Here is an 18,955-nt window from a genome sequence, read left to right on the forward strand (position 1 = left end):
AAGCCCAATCTCTACACAATGTGACCTCCAAAGGCAAAGTTCACACTTAGAAACTAGCACTACAACTAGAAGTACTTACTGATCAATAATCTTTTCAGCCATCATAATCTAGTAAATGAGAAACGAAACTGGCTTTGCTACCATGTTGAAGAACAAGGGAATTTGAGTTCTCGGCTCACCTTTTTATCAACTTCAACGTCAGCAGTGGGTTTCCTGGAGCAGGCCTGTTCTCCCTGCTCTTCTGAGTCTATGTCAGAACACTCAGAGCTTCCAGCATCTTCTGAATCAGAACAAGCCTTTTCCTTAGCCTGATTTTCTAGAAGTGCAGGGACCTTGAAAATATTACAAAAGCTATTCTATAACCACTTAGTCACCTATTGTTAAATGCGATAATGGTAGAATTCAGATTTTTCAGCCTTGCAGGTATACGGTGAACAACTACATCCTGTACTGAAACATTGAGAACAACAGAATCAACATCAGGGAGGAAGCATGGAAGCAGGGCATCAAGTGAGGCTCCAGAACACACTCAAATGAAGGAACTGTGGCTTCACTGGGTGACCCAGATCACGAACAGAACCAAGCTGGATTTGGAAGGAGAAATACAGATAGAAGTAAAAAATAAAGATTGATTTGGATAACTTCACAGCTATTTTCCTATGAATTGAATGTCAAGCAATACTTACTATTAGTCCAATCAAGAGGGAAAACAATATTTAAACAAGAGAAATTGGTGCTTCCCCCCCCGCTGAAGTTTAGCAGTTTTTAAAGCAGCATGAAGCATTGTTTAAAAACAAGAGGTTTTGGGGGCACCTGGGTGGCTCAGTTGGTTAGGCGACCGCCTTTGGCACAGGGCATGATCCTGGTGTCCTGGGATCGAGTCCCACATCAGGCTCCCTGCTCAGCGGGGAGTCTGCTTCTCCTTCTGACCCTCCTCCTTCTCATGCTCTCTGTCTCTCATTCTCTCTCTCTCAAAAAAATAAATGAAATCTTTAAAAAAATAAAATAAAAACAAAAAAATAAAAACCAAGAGGTTTTGGGTGCCTGGGTGGCTCAGTCGATTGAGTGGCTGCCTTCGGCTCAGGTCACGATCCTGGAGTCCCAGGATCTAGTCCCGCATCAGGCTCCCCGCTCAGTGAGGAATCTGCTTCTCCCTCTGACCCTCCTCCCTCTCGTGCTCTCTCTCTCTCACTCACTAATAAATAAAAAATCTTTTAAAAAATAAAAAACAAGAGGTTTTCTTTTTATAAGAAAAAATATCTTTAAAAGGCAATTGTAAAAAAGGTTTTCTAGCCAGTTTTCACAAAATCTTCATGTGCTGGAACTCAAGGCACAACTGCCCTATAACACGTACTATATGTAACACATACTGAACATGTGAGTTTTCCTAATTCAATTCTTCGAAAAACAAAGACACAGTAAAATTTCAAAAAGCAAACTACGATCCTTCACATTTAAGCCTTTAATTAAGAACATCCAAATAGGGATGCCTAGGTGGCTGAGTCAGTTAAATGTCCGACTTTTGATCTCAGGTCAGTTCAAGTCCCAAGTTGGGCTCCACACAGGGTGTGCAGCCGACTTTATTATTATTTTTTTTTAATTTTATGTATTTATTTGGAGGAGAGAGAGAGAGAGACAGTGACTGAACCACTTAGACACCCCGCATGGAACCTACTTTAAAAACAAAATAAAACATTAAAATAAATAAGAACTGCCTTTATTTTTGCTTACGTTAGAATTAATCCACACCATTCTAAAAATGTAAAACAAAACAAGAAAAAACACTACAGGAAGCCAGAACTATAAAACTGCTAAACCTGTGAGACTGCTCTGCAACAGGTTTTTTTTTTTTTTTTAAAGATTTTATTTATTCATAAGAGACAGACAGAGAGAGGCAGAGGGAGAAGCAGGCTCCCCGCTGAGCAGGGAGTCCGATGCGGGACTCGATCCCAGGACCCTGGGATCATGACCTGATCCGAAGGCAGACACTTAACCATCTGAGCCACCCAGGCGCCCTGCAACAGGTTTTATACCAATATGAGACCAGATTCCCTTGTTGTTTTTTTTAACTGTAAAAACACCAAGAAACACCTGGTTATCATTAATAATTTCATAAAGACCAGGATATAAAAAGCATCAATGCCTCAGCAAGAACAACAGAACAACTGACAGAAATAAACCACAAATTCCTGTATTTCAGTCTTACGGCTAAAAAAGTGAACACAAATCGGGCATTTCTGAAAATGCCCAAAAACTTCGGAAATATCTATACTAGTAATAATATTGTTAGTTTAATTCTAGTATAAAGTAGGTTTTATAGGCTTCAAAAGAGTATTCACGTAAATGAACATCAACACAAGTTCTCATACCTTCTGAACTCCAGACAGATCTTTCTTCAATCCTGTAACGGTCTGGTACAGAATCTTATTACCAAAAAGACAAAAAGAAGAATCAACATAAAGCAGTGACAAACACACATTGTAATATTATGAAAGAACACTATGGGCTAATAATCTTCTGTGATTATTAAGAGGTGCCTAAAACTTACCCCCTGGTTAACACAGAAAGTTTATAGCATAGGTATTATTCTTGCCCCCCGAGCACACAGGCATTAGCAAACTCTGGCCCACAACCCACCCACAGCCTGATGGTTTTTATAAATGAACCTGTGCCACCAATTTTATAAGAGAAAACTCTTAACTGTGATTCTCAATTAAATGGAATGTATTCTCCCCAAAATAACTCCATTCTTCTCTATTAGGAATCATGAAAAGCTGTATCAATTATTATTAAAGGGCTTTTAATTTCTTCAATAAAAACTTGGGGAATTTTTCTTTTTCTTATTTTGTAATGACCTACATAATAGCCTCAATTTTGCTTCTTTGCCTGCAAAGTCTAAAATATTTACTATCTGGCCTTTTCACAGAAAGAAATGTTCCAGACCTTGAAATATGTATGTTAATGGACCTAGTGTAATAACCATTTACAGCCCAGACTTTACACAAATCTTCCATTTTCTGCAACTATAGTCTATTGGACTCAAATGTGCCATTTTTCACAAATACCAGTGAATTCCCTTTACATCCAATGTGCGCAGAGGACCTATTAATGCAAAGGGAATCAGCCATCTCAGAAGATTAGAAGCCAACATTCAAGATGGCAGGTTTGGGACAGTAGCTTCCTCTATAAACTTGCTTGTTATATACAAACCAAGCTACTCACATTGTCTTGTTGGGCATTCATGGCCATATTTTCTTCCTTCAATTTCATCATTATATCCATATCCCTTTCATAGTTTTTTACTTCATTCAGGGTTCTAGGAATATATGCCCTCTTAAACACCTAACAGACACAGAGGAAAAGAAAATCAAAAGTGTTATTCACATGCTTCTCTCATTCCCTGAGCATCTCACACCCACCACGTCCGAAGACTCTGCTGTCATCTACAGCATGGATCCTCAGCCAGGCTCTGCACACACTGGTGTTGCTGTGCGGATCCCAAAAGGACTCTGTTACTAACGATAAAATGTGAAATGATTTGAAGTCCCCACTTTCCCCTTGTTTGCATTCCAGAAAGCTTTTCTGAGTGGGAAAGAAAGGAATGGAGTTGCAGTTAGCAAGTACTGCCCCCGGCTAGGCCTTACAAAGGAACATGTTCTTACATGGAAATATTATCTACCCTGTGCTATGGTGAAAAGGATTCAGAACTGCTGATAAATATAGGGTGCCTTATATTCATCCATCACACTAACAGCTCTGAGAATTTTTGATTAAAAGTCTACTATGGGGGGGCCTGTGGGGCACAATCAGTTGAGAGACCAACTCTTGGTTTCGACTCAGGGCGTGATCTCAGGGTCCCGAGACTGAACCCCAAGTCGGGGTCTGTGCTTAGTGTCGAGTCTGCTTGAGATTCTCTCTCCCTCTCCCTTTGCCCCTCCTACTTGTTCTTTCCCTCTCTCAAACAAATAAATAAATCTTTAAAAAATACACTAATCCCCAAGATTAAAATAATTTTCTTTTTCACCACACATATTTAAAGTCTACAGTGGTACCAAAATTAACATTTAAATCATTTAAAAATTCACATTTGTGAACTGAGACGGGTTTTCCCTTCTTGAATAATGTTTCAATAGGTTCTTTAAAAATGTTCTCTATCTAAAGCATTATATGCCCTAATTTCAAACTACACTACAAAGCTATAATAATCAAAACAGTACAGCACTAGCACAAAAACAGACACATAGATCAATGGAACAGAATAAAGAGCCCAGAAATAAACCCACGCATATAAGGTCAATTAATTTACAACAAAGGAGATACGAATATATAACAGGGAAAGGACAGTCTCTTCAATAAATGGTATTGGGAAAACTGGACAGCCACATGCAAAAGAATGAAACTGAACCACTATCTTACCATACATAAAAATAAACTCACGATAGAGCAAAAACCTAAATGTAAGACCTAAAACTTTAAAATTCCTAAAAGAAAAAGGCAGTAAACTTAAATACAGTCTTAGCAGTATTTTTTTGGATCTTTCTCCTCAGGCAAGGGCAACAAAAGCAAAAATAAGCAAATGGGGACTATATCAAACTAAAAACCTTTTCACAAGAAACAAAACCATCAACAAAAAGACAGCCTACTGAGTGGGAGAAGATATTTGCAAATGATGTATCTGATAGGCGGTTAATATCCACAAAATATAAGGAACTCGTAAAACTCACCACCAACAAAAAACAATCTGATTAAAAAATGAGAGGACCCGAATAGGGATTTTTCCAAAGACATACAGATGGCCAACACTCCCATGAAAACATGCTCAGCATCACCGTAGAGATACAAATCTAAACCACAATGAGAGATCACCTCACACCAGTCAGAATGGCTAGTATCAAAAAGAAGTAAGTGTTGGCAAAGATGTAGAGAAAAGAGAACCCCCATACACTGCTGGTGGGAATGCAAAATGGTGCAGCCACTATGGAAAAATGTATGGAGGTTCCTCAAAAAATTAAAAATAGAACTACCACAAAATTCAGCAATTCTACTTCTGGGTATTTATCCAAAGAAAACAAAAATACTAATTCGAAGAGATACATGCACCACTATGTTCACTGTAGTATTATTTACAAGAGCCAAAATAAGGAAGAAGCATAAGTGCCCATTAATAAAGAAAATGTATATATATATATATACACACACACACACACACACACACACAAACCCACAATAAAATATTACTCAGCCTTAAAAGAGTGAAATCTTGCCATTTGTGACAACATGGATGGACCTCAAAGGTATTATCCTTAGTGAAATAAGACCGAGAAAGATAAATACTATATGATTTCACTTATATGTGGACTCTATAAAAACAAAACAAATGAACAAACAAAACAGAAACAGACTCATAAATACAGAGAACAAACTGGTGGTTGCCAGATGGGGAGAGGATGGGGGAATGAGAAGGGGATTAGAGGTATGAACTTATAGTTTTAAAATAAATAAGTCACACGTATATAAAATACAGCATAGGAAATATAGTCAATAACATTATAGTAACTATGTATGGTGACAGATGGTAACTAGACTTAGTGTGGTGACTATTCAGTAATGTACATAAATGCTGAATCACCGTGCTGCACATCTGAAAGTAATAACAATACTGCACATGAACTATTCTGCAAATAAGTAAGTAAAGCTCTACATCTAGGACAATGGGCTAATAGGTTGCTGAGTGGAATGATGTAATGAAATGTAATTTATCCCATTTGGCTCAGTTAAATGATGTAAAAGGAAATATTCTCATCATCTGAAAACTGCTTCTCTCTTAAAATCAAGTTGGTGACCTAGTATGCCCTTAAAAAAACAAAAACTCAAAACAAAGTGTTTCCTACGGCTGTGGAAAGATAATATATCTTACCTCTTCGTCCACATGATCTTGGCTGGACCTTTCTTCCTTGGTCCTTTGAGATGCTATTTCCATGGCCTTGGAAAGAAATCAAAAGTTACTTTCCTTTATATTCAACCTACAGAAGGTGCATCCATTTCTCAACTTTAGTATAAACCTGCTCTCACCTTTATCGGTATCACGTCTACACTTCTGAAAAAAGGACTCTGAGGCCTCCAGTGACACAGGTTAGCTCTGTCAGATCTCACCAAAAAGGCTGCTATCAGCTCAAAAGTAACAGTATAAATCAAACCATTTAGGCTTGGGGAATCCCTACCCCTTTACTCAAGAGTAAAACTACTTTCCTTAATTTTTTTTTTTTTTAAGATTTTACTTATTTGAGAGAGACAGAGAGAGAGAGCACGAGCAGGGGGAGGGGCAGAGGGAGAGGGAGAAGCAGACGCCCCACTGAGCAAGGAGCCCGATGTGGGCCTCGATCCCAGGACCCTGGGATCATGACCTGAGCCGAAGGCTCAACCGACTGAGCCACCCAGGTGCTCCTAATTGTTTTTAAGTGGGACTTGAACTCAAGACCCTACTTTCCTTAATTTTTAAATGATTAGCAAAAATATTTACTAAAGGAAAACTGAGACCCAAAGAATGGAAGAACCACCCTTTAATTCTTCAGCAATGAAGGGAATCAAAGAGGAAAGGGGGACTGTCCTCTAATTTTGAGCATGTGTCTCTAATGCTGCAGAAAAATAAACCACCAAAGAAATCTCTTTGAGCAAACCGTGACTGCAACTAAGGTGACAAAGATTCTACAAGAGTCTTTTGGCTTGGAAAACTGGAGATTTGTTCTCTACTAGGATACATAGAAAAAAGGAAAGAGTTGTGGTACTAGGGTTCTTTGTTTTACAATCAGACACTAAAATTAGTGCTAAAAAATTTAAGAATAAAAACGGTATGTATTTATTCAATTAATATATGTAATTGCTTAGTATGTGCCAGGTACCGATTAGGTAACGGCAATAGAAGACTAAACCTCCTGTCCCGTGTGGGCTCATGGTCCAGGAGAGGGTGACAACATTAAAAAGAACAACAGGAGCGCCTGGGTGGCTCAGTCGGTTAAACATCTGACTCTTGATCTCAGCTCGGGTCTTGATCTCAGGGTTGTGAGTTCAAGCCCTGCTCAGTATGGAGACTACTTAAAAAAAAAAAAAAAAAAGAACTTAATGACAAGTGAGGTAGTAAGACCACTTCCACTACAGGCTCACATGATCTGGAAAATACACCTGCAGAAACAATGATTTCTGCGCGATTTCTCCTTGAGAAAGTTTTCTGAATGGAGCTCTAACGTAGCCAACAAGCACACGAAAAGATGCTCAACATCACTCATCATCAAGGAAATGCAAATCAAAACCATGAGACACCACCTCACACCTGTTAGGATAGCTACTCCAAAAAAAGAAAAAACCAACACAAAAAAACAGAAAATGGTGAGGATGTATGTGGAGAAACTGGCACCCTCTGCAGTGTTGGGTGGGAATGTAAAACGGTTTCACCACTAAGAAGAACAGTATGGTAGTACCTCAAAAAATTAAAAGCAGAATTACTATATAATGCACAATTCCACTTTTGGGTATACACCCAAAGGAACTGAAAGCAGGGCTTGAAGAGAGATTTGTGCACCCACGTTCAAAGCAGCAGGATTCACCAACATCCAAGAGGTGGAAGCACCCCAAGTGTCCATTCACAGATGAATGGATGCCCAGGATGTGTTTGTGCTCCATGAAAGAATCTTGAGGACATTACGCTAAGGGAAACAAGTGGCCAGAAAAAGAAAAAAACAGCAGGATTCCACTTATGTGAGGCACCTACAGTAGGCAACATCACAGAGAGAAAGCAGAACAGGCTGGGGGTGGGGAGAAATGGGGAGTTAATGTTTAATGGGTACGGAGTTTGTATTTTACAGGATGAGAAAGTTCTGGAGATGGATGGTGGTGACGGCTGCACAACAGTGTGAATATACGTAACGCCAGCGAACGTACACTTACACGTGGTTACAGTGGTGAGTTTTACGCTATGTGCATTTTACCACACGTGCAAAAGTTCTGTGACTCAAAAAGGCCTCTGAGAAACAAGGGAAAGACCAGAAGCCAAACAGGTCTATGGCAGTCTATGTAATCTTGCCCAATGCTTCAAGTCAAGAAACCTGGATTTCCCATTGGCTTTTTTTTTTTTTAATTTTTTTATTCTTATGTTAATCCCCATACATTACATCATTAGTTTTAGACGAAGTGTTCCATGATTCATTGTTTGTGCATAACACCCAGTGCTCCATGCAGAACGTGCCCTCCCCAATACCCACCACCAGGCCAACCCATCCTCCCACCCCCCTCCCCTCTAGAACCCTCAGCTTGTTTCTCAGACTCCATCGTCTCTCATTCCCATTGGCTTTTTACTGTATTGATTCCCTATGTGTGAAATCAGGAGGTCTCAGGAAGCTGTTGAAACGAGCATACACTGAACAACTGGAGTCCCTGAGAAGCAGCACGTAAGTGCAGATCACTACTGCTGTCTGTTTTCTTTTCCTCGCCCATCTCACCCTTGAGAGGTAAGCGTCCATGTTCTCCTGTGTAATGGACGGATCCGTGACAAACTCAAAGAGCTCCCGCACGGTCGTCACGGCAACGCTGTGCTTCAAAAAGAAACCTGTTGGAAGGAAAACGCAGCACAGCCTTAGGAGGGAAGGAGCTGTTACTCCAACGGTGTTACGGGGAAACAAAGAGATGAATGAAAACACACCATCTCCCAGCAAATGGTGGAAGTATCGCTACATCAAAAGATTTAGTGCCAAGATCTGACACCAGCAGCTCACCGGAGTGCAAAACCAGCAGACACAAACAAGCCGGTAGGGAATTCCAATTTCCACTCACCGTTGACATTGGCACAGTCCTTTCTCAAGAACTCCAAGGCATGTGGGTGGTCATGCTCTACGGACTGAGAAACGTCAATGATGTACACACCTCCACTATGGTACCTGTGGGCCAGACACGCAGGGACCTGGATTCTACTTTCCTGCGTTTTGTTGTTTAAAAAAATTCTATCTTAAGAGCAAGCGAAATAACCAACAGAACGAACAAGGTGGGTAAGGATAAGAGGCCACTTTGACTAGCAAGAGATGAAAACTGAGAAGATTTCCAAAGTCTGAGAACTCTGTTAATGATCAGATGGTCAGTTCTGTGACTAAGGCCACCACAAGCACAGAACACATCCTATACTATGACCATGTGGAGGCCAACTTTAAATCTTTAGAATTTAAAAATGACTTCTCGGGGTTGCCTGGGTGGCTCAGTTGGTTAAGCGTCTGCCCTTGGCTCAGGTCATGATCCCAGGGTCCTGGGCTCGAGCCCCGCGTCGGGCTCCCCGCTCAGTGGGGAGTCTGCTTCTCCCTCTCCTCCCCGCTCGTGCTCTCGCTATCTCTGTTTCTCTCTCTCAAATAAATTAAAAAATAAAAAAGCAAAAAATAAAATAAAAATAAAAATGACTTCTTGGATTGGGATTTTATTTTTTTAAAGGACATGAAACGCTGTACAGGAGGTTCCCAAGGGACAAAACACACTCACAGCATGTTAAATTCACTGAGATCTGCATGGACAAGTCTGGCATCTTGATACATTCTTCTCATGTACTGGATGACCTGCAGATATAACTCCCGAGCCTTAGATTCTGATAACTGGACGTTTTTCAACAGTGGCGCTGGCCTTTAATGCAAATAAAATGAACTAAGATAAAATGCCCCAGAACAAGTTTTCTTGCTTTATACTACACATTGCTACATGGACTTCTTTTCAACAACTTATCACTGAGCAACTGGGTCACTATAGATGTACCAATCAAAAAGTTGTCAAGAAACAGGTGTTCTCCCAGCTTACTGTATAAAACATTCCTCAGAACAGGGTGAACTTTGTTATTCTGAAGCACTTTGAGACTTAAAAAGGTAAAATAAATGAGTAACTCTGCACGAGTACAGTGGGAAAGATTCACAAAAAACATTCCAAGATGAAAGGAGCTATTTAAATGGCAAATAGTTGTAGGTCAGATAATGTGAAGCACTTAAAAATATACTTCTGACTGTCACTGTTTACAGCTTTCTTCCTGGCCACCATAATGGGTGTGAGGTATAAGAGATCAAAGAAAATCGTGCCAGCTGGGCTGGTTGCAGGCTTAAGCCTCATGATGATTCTGAGACTTGTCTTATTGTTGCTCTGAGAATCCAAAGGAACTGAAGACTAAAGTCATGTGATTCTACGGGCAGAGCATACACTTTGTAATTTAAAAGATAAGCTTCAACGTGGAATGTTAAGTGTCTTATTTTACGTTAGAAACAACAGAAATGCTCCAAAATAAACACTAGTTTGAGGGATATTTTTTTTTTAAACCAAAAGAAAAAAATACATACTTCTGAGCATGTAATTATTAGGCCTTCTACATACTCACATGTCATCTTTACCAATGAAGCCCATGACAAGAACATGACTTCTCAGCAGGACAGGTTCTGGGCATGGGATCTGTGCTGTGTTTAGTCTGTGGTTTTCAAAAAGACAAAAGGACAAATGAAAAGGTGACACAACATGTAAAACAAATCACAACGGCTACAGAACACAAGATTAATACGGCTGTTAGGAAACAGCATCAACACATCTCAATTGTATTACTGTATTTCATAAACTCGAAGACCGCAGAGATTTTAAGTGGCACCAAGATGCACAACCAAGAACCGCAAAACACTGGCAATTCATCTATATCTCATAGCCTCTAACACTCAGTCCCACTCCAGAGATGTTAAACTGTGCAATGTGCATCTCAGAACTGATGGACTACAGCAGTTATGTCTTCTGAGTTGATTAGCCTCAACAATGATTAATAAAACAGCTGGACTCAGGGTGCCTGGCTGGCTCAGTGGGTAAAGCACATGACTCTTGACCCTGGGGTCGTGAGTTAGAGCCCCGCCCACACAGGGTGTAGTTTACTTACAAAAAAACCAAAAAACAAAAAACCAGTTGGACTCATACCTAATAGCTAACTGAACACAAGAAGATTTCAAAAGGACTTTCAAAACAAGTATTTAATACTAAAATATCCAACGTATGTCACCAATGCACAGCAGATAAAATGTTAAAAGGTACTCGAAAGAGAAAAAAAAAACTTCAAATTTTTGAGAACACTTGATCTCAGCTAAGAAAGTTGCCCTCACCTGATAATAAAAGTGTCAGCACAAAGAACGTATAAGTATGTCCACGACTGGACTGAAATCCGAAAAGGAAACTATGATAGAGTTTAGGTCCTAACAAAATCGTCTAAAACGCCAATGCCTATAAAAAATGACACATCAGTCTCAAAACCTGATTGTGTATTTCCCTGCTTAAAATCTTGCATTAGCCCCCTATCATCCTCGGTATAAATTTTAAATGCTTTCACATGGCTTCCAAGGTGCTTGGAATGACCCAGCCTTGCTGAATAAACGTGAATTTTTCCGTAATGGGTTCTCAAAACAGAGAAAACAAGGTAGTTCTTATTTGTCCAGGAATGTGCCACTTCTGCGCGCCTCAGCAGATCTAACGGAAATGAGCAGCACTACGAGTGCCCACCTTCGGACAGAACCACCCTGGGATATGCCAGCAGGAAGGAGCGGGGGCCAGTATGTCGGACACAGCACAGCCCCACGCCCCAGACAGTCACCTGATTAAGTTCCTCATTTCTTTTTCTGCCCAAGTTTTCACCATTTTTCTGGGGTTTCCTTTACAATAGCCATGACGAAATCTTGAACGAGAAAAATATTTGTTATTCCCATCATTCCATTATTCCAGTTTTTATTTTAGGATATAGAAATTAGGCCAACTGGAAAAAGAATCTGAACTCACCTGAATTCCCCACTTACATACTTATCACGATCTTTGAACACCAAAATAGAAGTTTTGTAAATTTTGATGGCTCTGCTCTCTCCATTTGCTGTGCTAGCATGGTACACGTTAGCCTATTTTGCATCAAAAACAAATTAAGCTTGTGTTAAATAACTACACACAGTATTTCAATCTTTCACTCTATTTGATTCTATCCTCAAAAGTTAAAAAAAGTCAAGCGAACTGAAGTAACATGTACGAGAAACACCATCGTCTTCTGATTATGTCAATTAAAATTCTAAACATCATTACAAAAAGGTACAGTAAGTAGAGCTCTAATTTACGTATATAGGAAGATCCAATTCATATACAAGAAGTGGCTTTCAACATTTTTGTATCTCAAGTATGTGAAAAATATTTTAAGACATTCTTACATCTCATGATTGTAAACGGAGTTTTACTGAGAAGTGCTTCCCATAGAATGAGTGGCTCATTTAAAAATGCCATGTCTGTCTTTCTCCATATACACATACAAAGAAAAAACGGGGAAGAGATTCATTGACTCAGAAAGACTAGACTAAGCCCCTGCCCCATTAGTAACCATGTGATAAAGATTCAGGCCTGCAGTAATCTGACCCTGGGCACCACCTGGACCCAGTGATCCAGTACAGTAATGGAGGTGAAAAGGCAAGGTTGTGTGTACAACTTCCTACCTACCCATAAATATTAATAAAGCCGTTTTTAGAAATACTAAGCTATTCTGACTTGTGTATTTTTTTTCTTTTCTTTTTAAAGGCACCATTTATTTACTAAGTGCCTTAGTTTCATTTGTTATCTGAAGTAAGAAAACTAACATGAAAACACTCAGGCAGCCAAAGAAAAGCTCACTTCTTTTCCTGTGCTTATGCAGCCATTTATCTCAGATATGATTCCTCTAGTCAACATCTTGAATAATATCATTCGCGTTCTAGGATCCAACACCTAAAAAAATGCAAAAAATAAAAAGTTCAGAGAGACAGTACCAAATATTTCTCATTGAAACATCTGACCATCAATAACCTGAAGAAGAGCTTAAGTACTAAGCTATCCTGGCTGACTCAATGAAAAGTATCAACTGTGGTGTTTTTATTCACTATAATTTTTAATAAATAAAATGCCACACGAAGGTGAAAGGAACAAGAGACGCACCAACAAGTTCAGTCACAGAAATTAAAGTCTACCAAGTCAAAGGGAAGCAGAAATTGACGGCAGACTGACATTAGCTAATAGAATATAATGCAAGTCACATAACTAGGTTTACATTTTCTAGTCACATTAAAAGGAGTAAAAAATAGCAGGTAAAATTTGTTTTATTTATTTAATCCAGTATATCTAAATCATTATCAGTTTCAACATGCAATCGATGTAAGTTACCAACGAGAGATTTAACACTGCATTTTTTACACTAAGCCTTCACACCAAGCCTGTTGATGTCGATAGCACATCTCAGTTCAGACTAGCTACATTTCAAGTGCTCAGTGGCCACTGTACTGGATATGAAACTTTAAATCAGAGGTCAGCACCATACAGCTCATGAGTCAAATCCAGGCCACAGCCTGTTTTTCTACAGCCTGTAAGCTAGGAATGGTCTTTACATTTTAAAATACTTGTAAAAAAAAAAAAAAAAATTGAGCCACAATGCTTAAAGTATTTAACCCTTTAAAGAAGGAGTTTGCACACCTCTGCTATAGATGAGTAAATCAGGGAAAGGGTCTCCTTTGAAGCCAGAGCAATCAATCTTGACTAAAAAGGACTCCAAAGTCCTCCTTAACAAAAAAGCCATGAACTTAAAGCCTGGTCCCATCCGTGCCCGAACTGAAGCAGCCACATATTTACACGCACTTTCAAGGGACACTCACAACAGCCCCTCCACCTCCATGGAGAGAGACGGTGTAAAGCGGCCCAATCTAACTACACTTTAGGGTCTGTCCTTCAGTGACACAGCTGCGGTCACACCAGAAACCTAAGGTTAATAAAAACAAAACCCTGGAAGACTGCATGACTAAAAGCCAAACGGCATCAATGGCAACTAGATCGAAATGAGAGGGAAGTGAGCGAACAGACACTAGCTGCCCGGGCGGCTGGGCGCACAGGTGAGCAGAGGGAGGGCACGCTGCTGGGGCGGAAGGATGCAGACAGGCGCCTGCACTGCTGCGAACTGGGGGGAAGCCAAGTCAGGGCCACAGGAGGGGCAACGTGCCAAAATGGCTTGTAAACAAAATAGGAAAAAAGAAATCCGCAAAGTGAATGAACTTACAAATACATACCTTAAAATACCACTTAAGATCAATTCCACATTAATTTCGAAAGGGGAAAAAAGGACTTCCTGCCTTAGTCCTTTTAGGGTCTGTGACAATTAGAGCTGCCTCACTTCTCTCAGCTGGACTACCCTTCGTTTTCAATCACACACACACACACACACACACACGACACAAAACAAATACATGAGAGGGCAATGAAGACGTGGATCCCAGACCTACTTCCGCCCAACTAGGGCAGACTTCTCCAACTGCACAAGTGGTTCTGAGCTCTGACTGGGTGTGACTCCCTTGGGGGCAGAGGTGGACAGCAGCAGGGGCGGTGGAAGAGGCTATGACTGCAAAGTGAGTTTGTGCCTCTGGACAGGGCTGGGCAGAAGGGTGGGAGGTGGCACTAGTAATGTTCTGACCCTTTCTATCACCTTCACATCAAAAATCTGGGCCAATGCTAACATCCAATCACAACTCTCTACATACGGGGAAATTAGGAAAATCTGTCCCCACTCTTGAATAGAAAGAATAAAATAAGCATAATTTCTAAACCAAGTAAGGAATTTCTAAATGAAAATACACACACACACACACCTGCTTTGTGGCAGATACCTATCTTTTGAGAAAGCTCACAAAATTCCTGCTGACCTTGTTTAAGACAAGACAAAAGATTCCTGGTCTTACAGTAAATTCTGCTTCCCCACAGAAGAGGAAAGCACTGCATGGTGGCCAGAGAGGGGCATGACTCTATCTATTAACAGTCTTAGTATAAATAAAGCAAAATGTAGATTTCTAAACTCAAAACTACAAGTAGTTTTAGACAACATTAGCATTAAGCAAGAAGGATGAATGCAAACTATAATCCTAAAAGAAAAGAAATGCTCATTTAAAATGAGACTTGCAGGGTGCTTGGGTGGCTCAGTCAGTTAAGCGTCTGCCTTCTGCTCAGGTTGTGATCTCAGGGTCCTGGGATCGAGTCCCGCATGGGCTCCCTGCTCAGCAGGGGAATCTGCTTTTCCCTCTGCCTCTGCCCAGCTCATGCTCTCTCTCTCTCTAATAAATAAATAAAATCTTAAAATAAAATAAAATAGAGAGCTTGCAGCACATTAAAATTGTACCTGTTCCACAGTTGCTCTGTCCGCCTTATCTTTGATGCGATACCTAACCAAAGCCAAAAAAGTATATGTGACATTCAAAATCTAGAAGCCAAAATAAAGTTTCCAAATGTATATCATTCCATGAAATTCCTAAATAGGTAGTTTCTTTAATAATAGATTTCATAATCTCATTGTAGTTTCATTGCTCGGTGATGATTCCTTCATGTCCCCTTAATCATCAGTTCAGTTCCCTAGAGCAAAAGGAGCATATCTGCAATAAGAAAAAATAATTCTCTCCATATTTCAGAAGGATTGGATAAAAAGAGCAGCTGGAGTAAAGTGAACTACGCTGCAAAAGAGAAAACACCGAGAATACTGTCCTTAAATCTTTAATGATTCTATTAATGTAGAATTAGAGTCATTTATACTGCCTTCTCTTTAGAGTTCCTTTCTACAAAGATACAAGTTTTTATCATCTTCAGGTATTTACTGGGCTCTACATTAAAATGCGAATTCTGATTGGCTTCGGCTCACACTAAGTGACGCTATTAGCACTAAACTCATAAAGATCCAAACACAAAGATTCAAACAAACACTTCCGTGAAATAACAAATGACTATGGCAGTTCTCAAAAAGCTTCTATCTTGGGGCACTTGGGTGGCTCAGTCAGTTGAGCGTTGGACTCCTGGTTTCAGCTCAGGTCATGATCTCAGGGTTGCAAGACTGAGCTCCACCCCTCCCCCACACTCTGCGCTCAGCATGGAGTCTGCTTGAGATTCTCTCTCTCCCTCTCCGCCTTCCTCGGCTCCAGTGGGTGCACAAGCACTCTCCGAAAATAAATAAATTTTTACAAAAAGAAAAGAAAAGCTGGTATCTCTTGGGTATAGCAATAAACCAGAAGAAAGCTGGTTTTTAAGTTCAGTTCTTTTAAAGATTTATTTATTTTAGAGGGAGAGAGTGCATACATACATGCGTACCCAAGCAGGGGGAGGGGCAGAGGGAGAGAGAGACTCCGCAAGCAGACTCCAGCTGAGCCCAATGAGGGGCTCCATCTCACGACCCTAAGATCACAACCTGAGCCAAAATCAAGAGTTGGACACTTAACCTACTGAGCCACCCAAGTGCCCCTTAAGTTCGGTTCCAACACCACTAGTTGTATAATCTTAGTATCACTTTCTACAATAACTGTAAACACCTTAGAGTTATTAAGATATAGAAGTTAGCCAGATCTTAAACAACTGATTTTGAGAAGAATAAATAAAAACTGCTCTTAGTTATATCACTATTTAGTTTTAAATCTTCCCTTGAATTTTAAAAAATGTTTCATGGAAGAGAAAAAATTTTAATAAATTCTTAAAAGGGAACATTTTTACACTCTAACATTTTAGTTTAAAACCATTACCCTCCTGAGAGGGTAATGCATCTGTGAATTTCACAAAATTATAGTTTGACCATACATTTCTTAAGACTCAATATTTTCAACTTATAAAGGAAAGGATACCCTCACCTAAGCTAAAAAAAAAAAGAAAGAAAAAACTGGTTTAAGTATGCAAAGAAATATCCTTTCCAAAAGAATTATGACCAAGATGCTACTTAATTTGTTTGGAATTAGTCCTTATCAGCCATGTATTATAGTTAAAATATTACTTACATATCTGCTTCCTTTTGTCTAGACTTTTCGGTGACTTTATTTATGACAGAATCAGTAACATTTAGCTTATCTGAAAATTTAAAAACCCACAATGTAAACAACATTTAAGACAAAAAGACAACAGTATGAACAGAATACTTCCCTCTTCCTTATTTTCTAAATATTCTGTTGTATAGAGAGTATCTTTTAATAATGAAAAAATGTTAATGTTTTTATAGCTGAGCACGAAGTTCTGTCTCCTTAGAGACAAGTATTGTCACTCTCATCACCACGGCTGTAATTTCTGAGCCACAGAAACCTAGACCCAGGAATCCCCTCCAAAATACTTCACCTGCATATGCTAAATTTCAGACACTTGTTAATACTTTATACAACTAATATGGATAATATAACTGCCTGAATTCCAAGTCTGATTCTAAAAACTGCAAGTTTCATTTTAAATTATAGGTCAATGATAGGCTATGAGATGTGCTAGGTTTATAATGAGTTAACATCCACAAGACAAAGATGACCCTGCATTTTTAAAGAGGTGGTGGTTCAAATCAACATTCGACAGCTCACTAAATGATTGATGCCTACATAAAAAGTGTCTAGTAAAACAAAATGTACTTAGATTCTATATTTCTAGTACAGTTGACCCGTGAACAACATGGGTTTGAATTGCGCAGGCCCACTCACATGCAGATTTTTCACAGCCAAGTACTGCACATGTATTCCCTCTTCCTTATGATTTAACATTTTCTTTTCTCTAGTTTCCTTTGTTGTAAGAATTAAATATATAACACCTATAACATATAAACTATGCGTCTATCAACTGTTTATGTTATCGGCAAGGCTTCCTGTCAACAGTGGGCTATTAAGTTTTGGGGGAAGTCAAAAGTTATACATGGATTTTCGACTGTGTGGAGTCAGCACCCCAACTCCCACGTTCAAAGGTTAAGTGTATTTTCAACATCCTACTATGAGATAATCTTACCATAAAATCTAATACAAAACAGACGAAAACTTGAACAGGTACCTGTAACTTTATAATTCTATAGCAGAGGAGAAAACAGAAATAAAAAAGCAAAAGCTAACGTCTCTTCCTGAAGTCAGGTTTTTAAATTGCTGAGTTTTTATCTTCTCTAAATGTTATCAGTCAGCCAGTAACAGTGAATATGCTCATTTCTTGATCTAATAACATTTTATAACACTTTATGGTCTCTGAAGAACTTCCTCAGAGCCCAAATATATTTTACGAACTCACCTAGATTAATTTTATTCTCAAATTTCCGTAAGACCTTGTCTGCTGGAGTAGACATTTTGGCTGAATTGCAATTGGAAGTCTGTCGATTTGCCTAGAAGAAACGAGTTTCAGAGTTGAAGACACTAGTTTTAAATAAAGACCTAGGGTTCTTTATCACGTGCCTTTTTCCTTAGCTCACAGTTAACTATTAAAGCATCAATACTTGAATGAGAACCCTAAGAAAAGGTTAAGAATCAATCATACTTGCGCAAAAAATTTTTTTAAAAGACATTTGAAATAGGACAAAGTTAGTGGTTAAAGAAATCTGTACCATCTGCCATTTTTTAACCTCTCTACAATGTATTCCTCATAATAACAAATTAAAATTAAATGCATTTTTTTGTATGACTGCTTTATAGATTTAAAATTTGAAAATGTCCATTTACACTGAAAATGTATAACAAAGAGCTTAGACCAACATTAAACTGGTTCTAAGAATCTCATTTTGGGCCTACCGTCTCAAGAAAGGGAAAGATTAAGTATGAGGCTTAACAACTTAGACTGGCACTATGCATAAACTTAAGTAATAGCAAAAAGAGAAGAAAGAACCCATAAATAAGAGAATACAGTACAGATAAAAAGGCGCCCATAATAATTGCTAACTTAATCCTGTTATCTCAACTTGGAAGTGTGAGGCTGACTTGTTTCCTGTTTGCATAGACCTCTTTAAAGTTTTCTACTAAACATAACTTTTGAAACACTTCTAAATACAGGTTCATAGTAGAAAACACAGGTAAAATTTTAATCACCTATAATCCCCAACACCCAAGATAACAGTTAACATTTAAGCACATATACTTACTTGTATCTCCAGCTTTATTAAAAGGGAATACTCTATGTAGAA

General features: G+C 39.1%; 1 protein-coding gene across 2 annotated transcripts in view; it reads right to left on the reverse strand.

Annotated features, from left to right (window-relative positions):
* The window catches only part of RIOK1 (RIO kinase 1), a 32,647-nt gene that overhangs the window by 9,208 nt on the left and 4,484 nt on the right, over positions 1-18,955 (reverse strand). The window contains exons 3-16 of one of the 2 annotated variants that reach the window (XM_045866402.3): positions 18,073-18,163; positions 16,827-16,896; positions 15,197-15,239; positions 12,679-12,771; positions 11,812-11,924; positions 11,630-11,710; positions 10,388-10,474; positions 9,514-9,651; positions 8,824-8,927; positions 8,493-8,599; positions 5,918-5,983; positions 3,223-3,342; positions 2,370-2,423; positions 180-332 (exon numbers count right to left, since the gene is read on the reverse strand). In XM_045866402.3, coding sequence (XP_045722358.1) covers positions 180-332; positions 2,370-2,423; positions 3,223-3,342; positions 5,918-5,983; positions 8,493-8,599; positions 8,824-8,927; positions 9,514-9,651; positions 10,388-10,474; positions 11,630-11,710; positions 11,812-11,924; positions 12,679-12,771; positions 15,197-15,239; positions 16,827-16,896; positions 18,073-18,163 — 1,320 coding nt within the window. Of the gene's footprint in view, positions 1-178; positions 585-2,369; positions 2,424-3,222; positions 3,343-5,917; positions 5,984-8,492; positions 8,600-8,823; positions 8,928-9,513; positions 9,652-10,387; positions 10,475-11,629; positions 11,711-11,811; positions 11,925-12,678; positions 12,772-15,196; positions 15,240-16,826; positions 16,897-18,072; positions 18,164-18,955 lie in introns of those variants that run through there. The other variant, XM_064597200.1, reaches the window with a different exon arrangement.

The sequence above is a fragment of the Mirounga angustirostris genome, unplaced genomic scaffold (assembly GCF_029215605.1).
Source record: "Mirounga angustirostris isolate CCGP_5_RB_7025 unplaced genomic scaffold, mMirAng1.0.hap1 SCAF_8, whole genome shotgun sequence".
In the NCBI taxonomy this organism is placed as follows: domain Eukaryota; kingdom Metazoa; phylum Chordata; class Mammalia; order Carnivora; family Phocidae; genus Mirounga; species Mirounga angustirostris.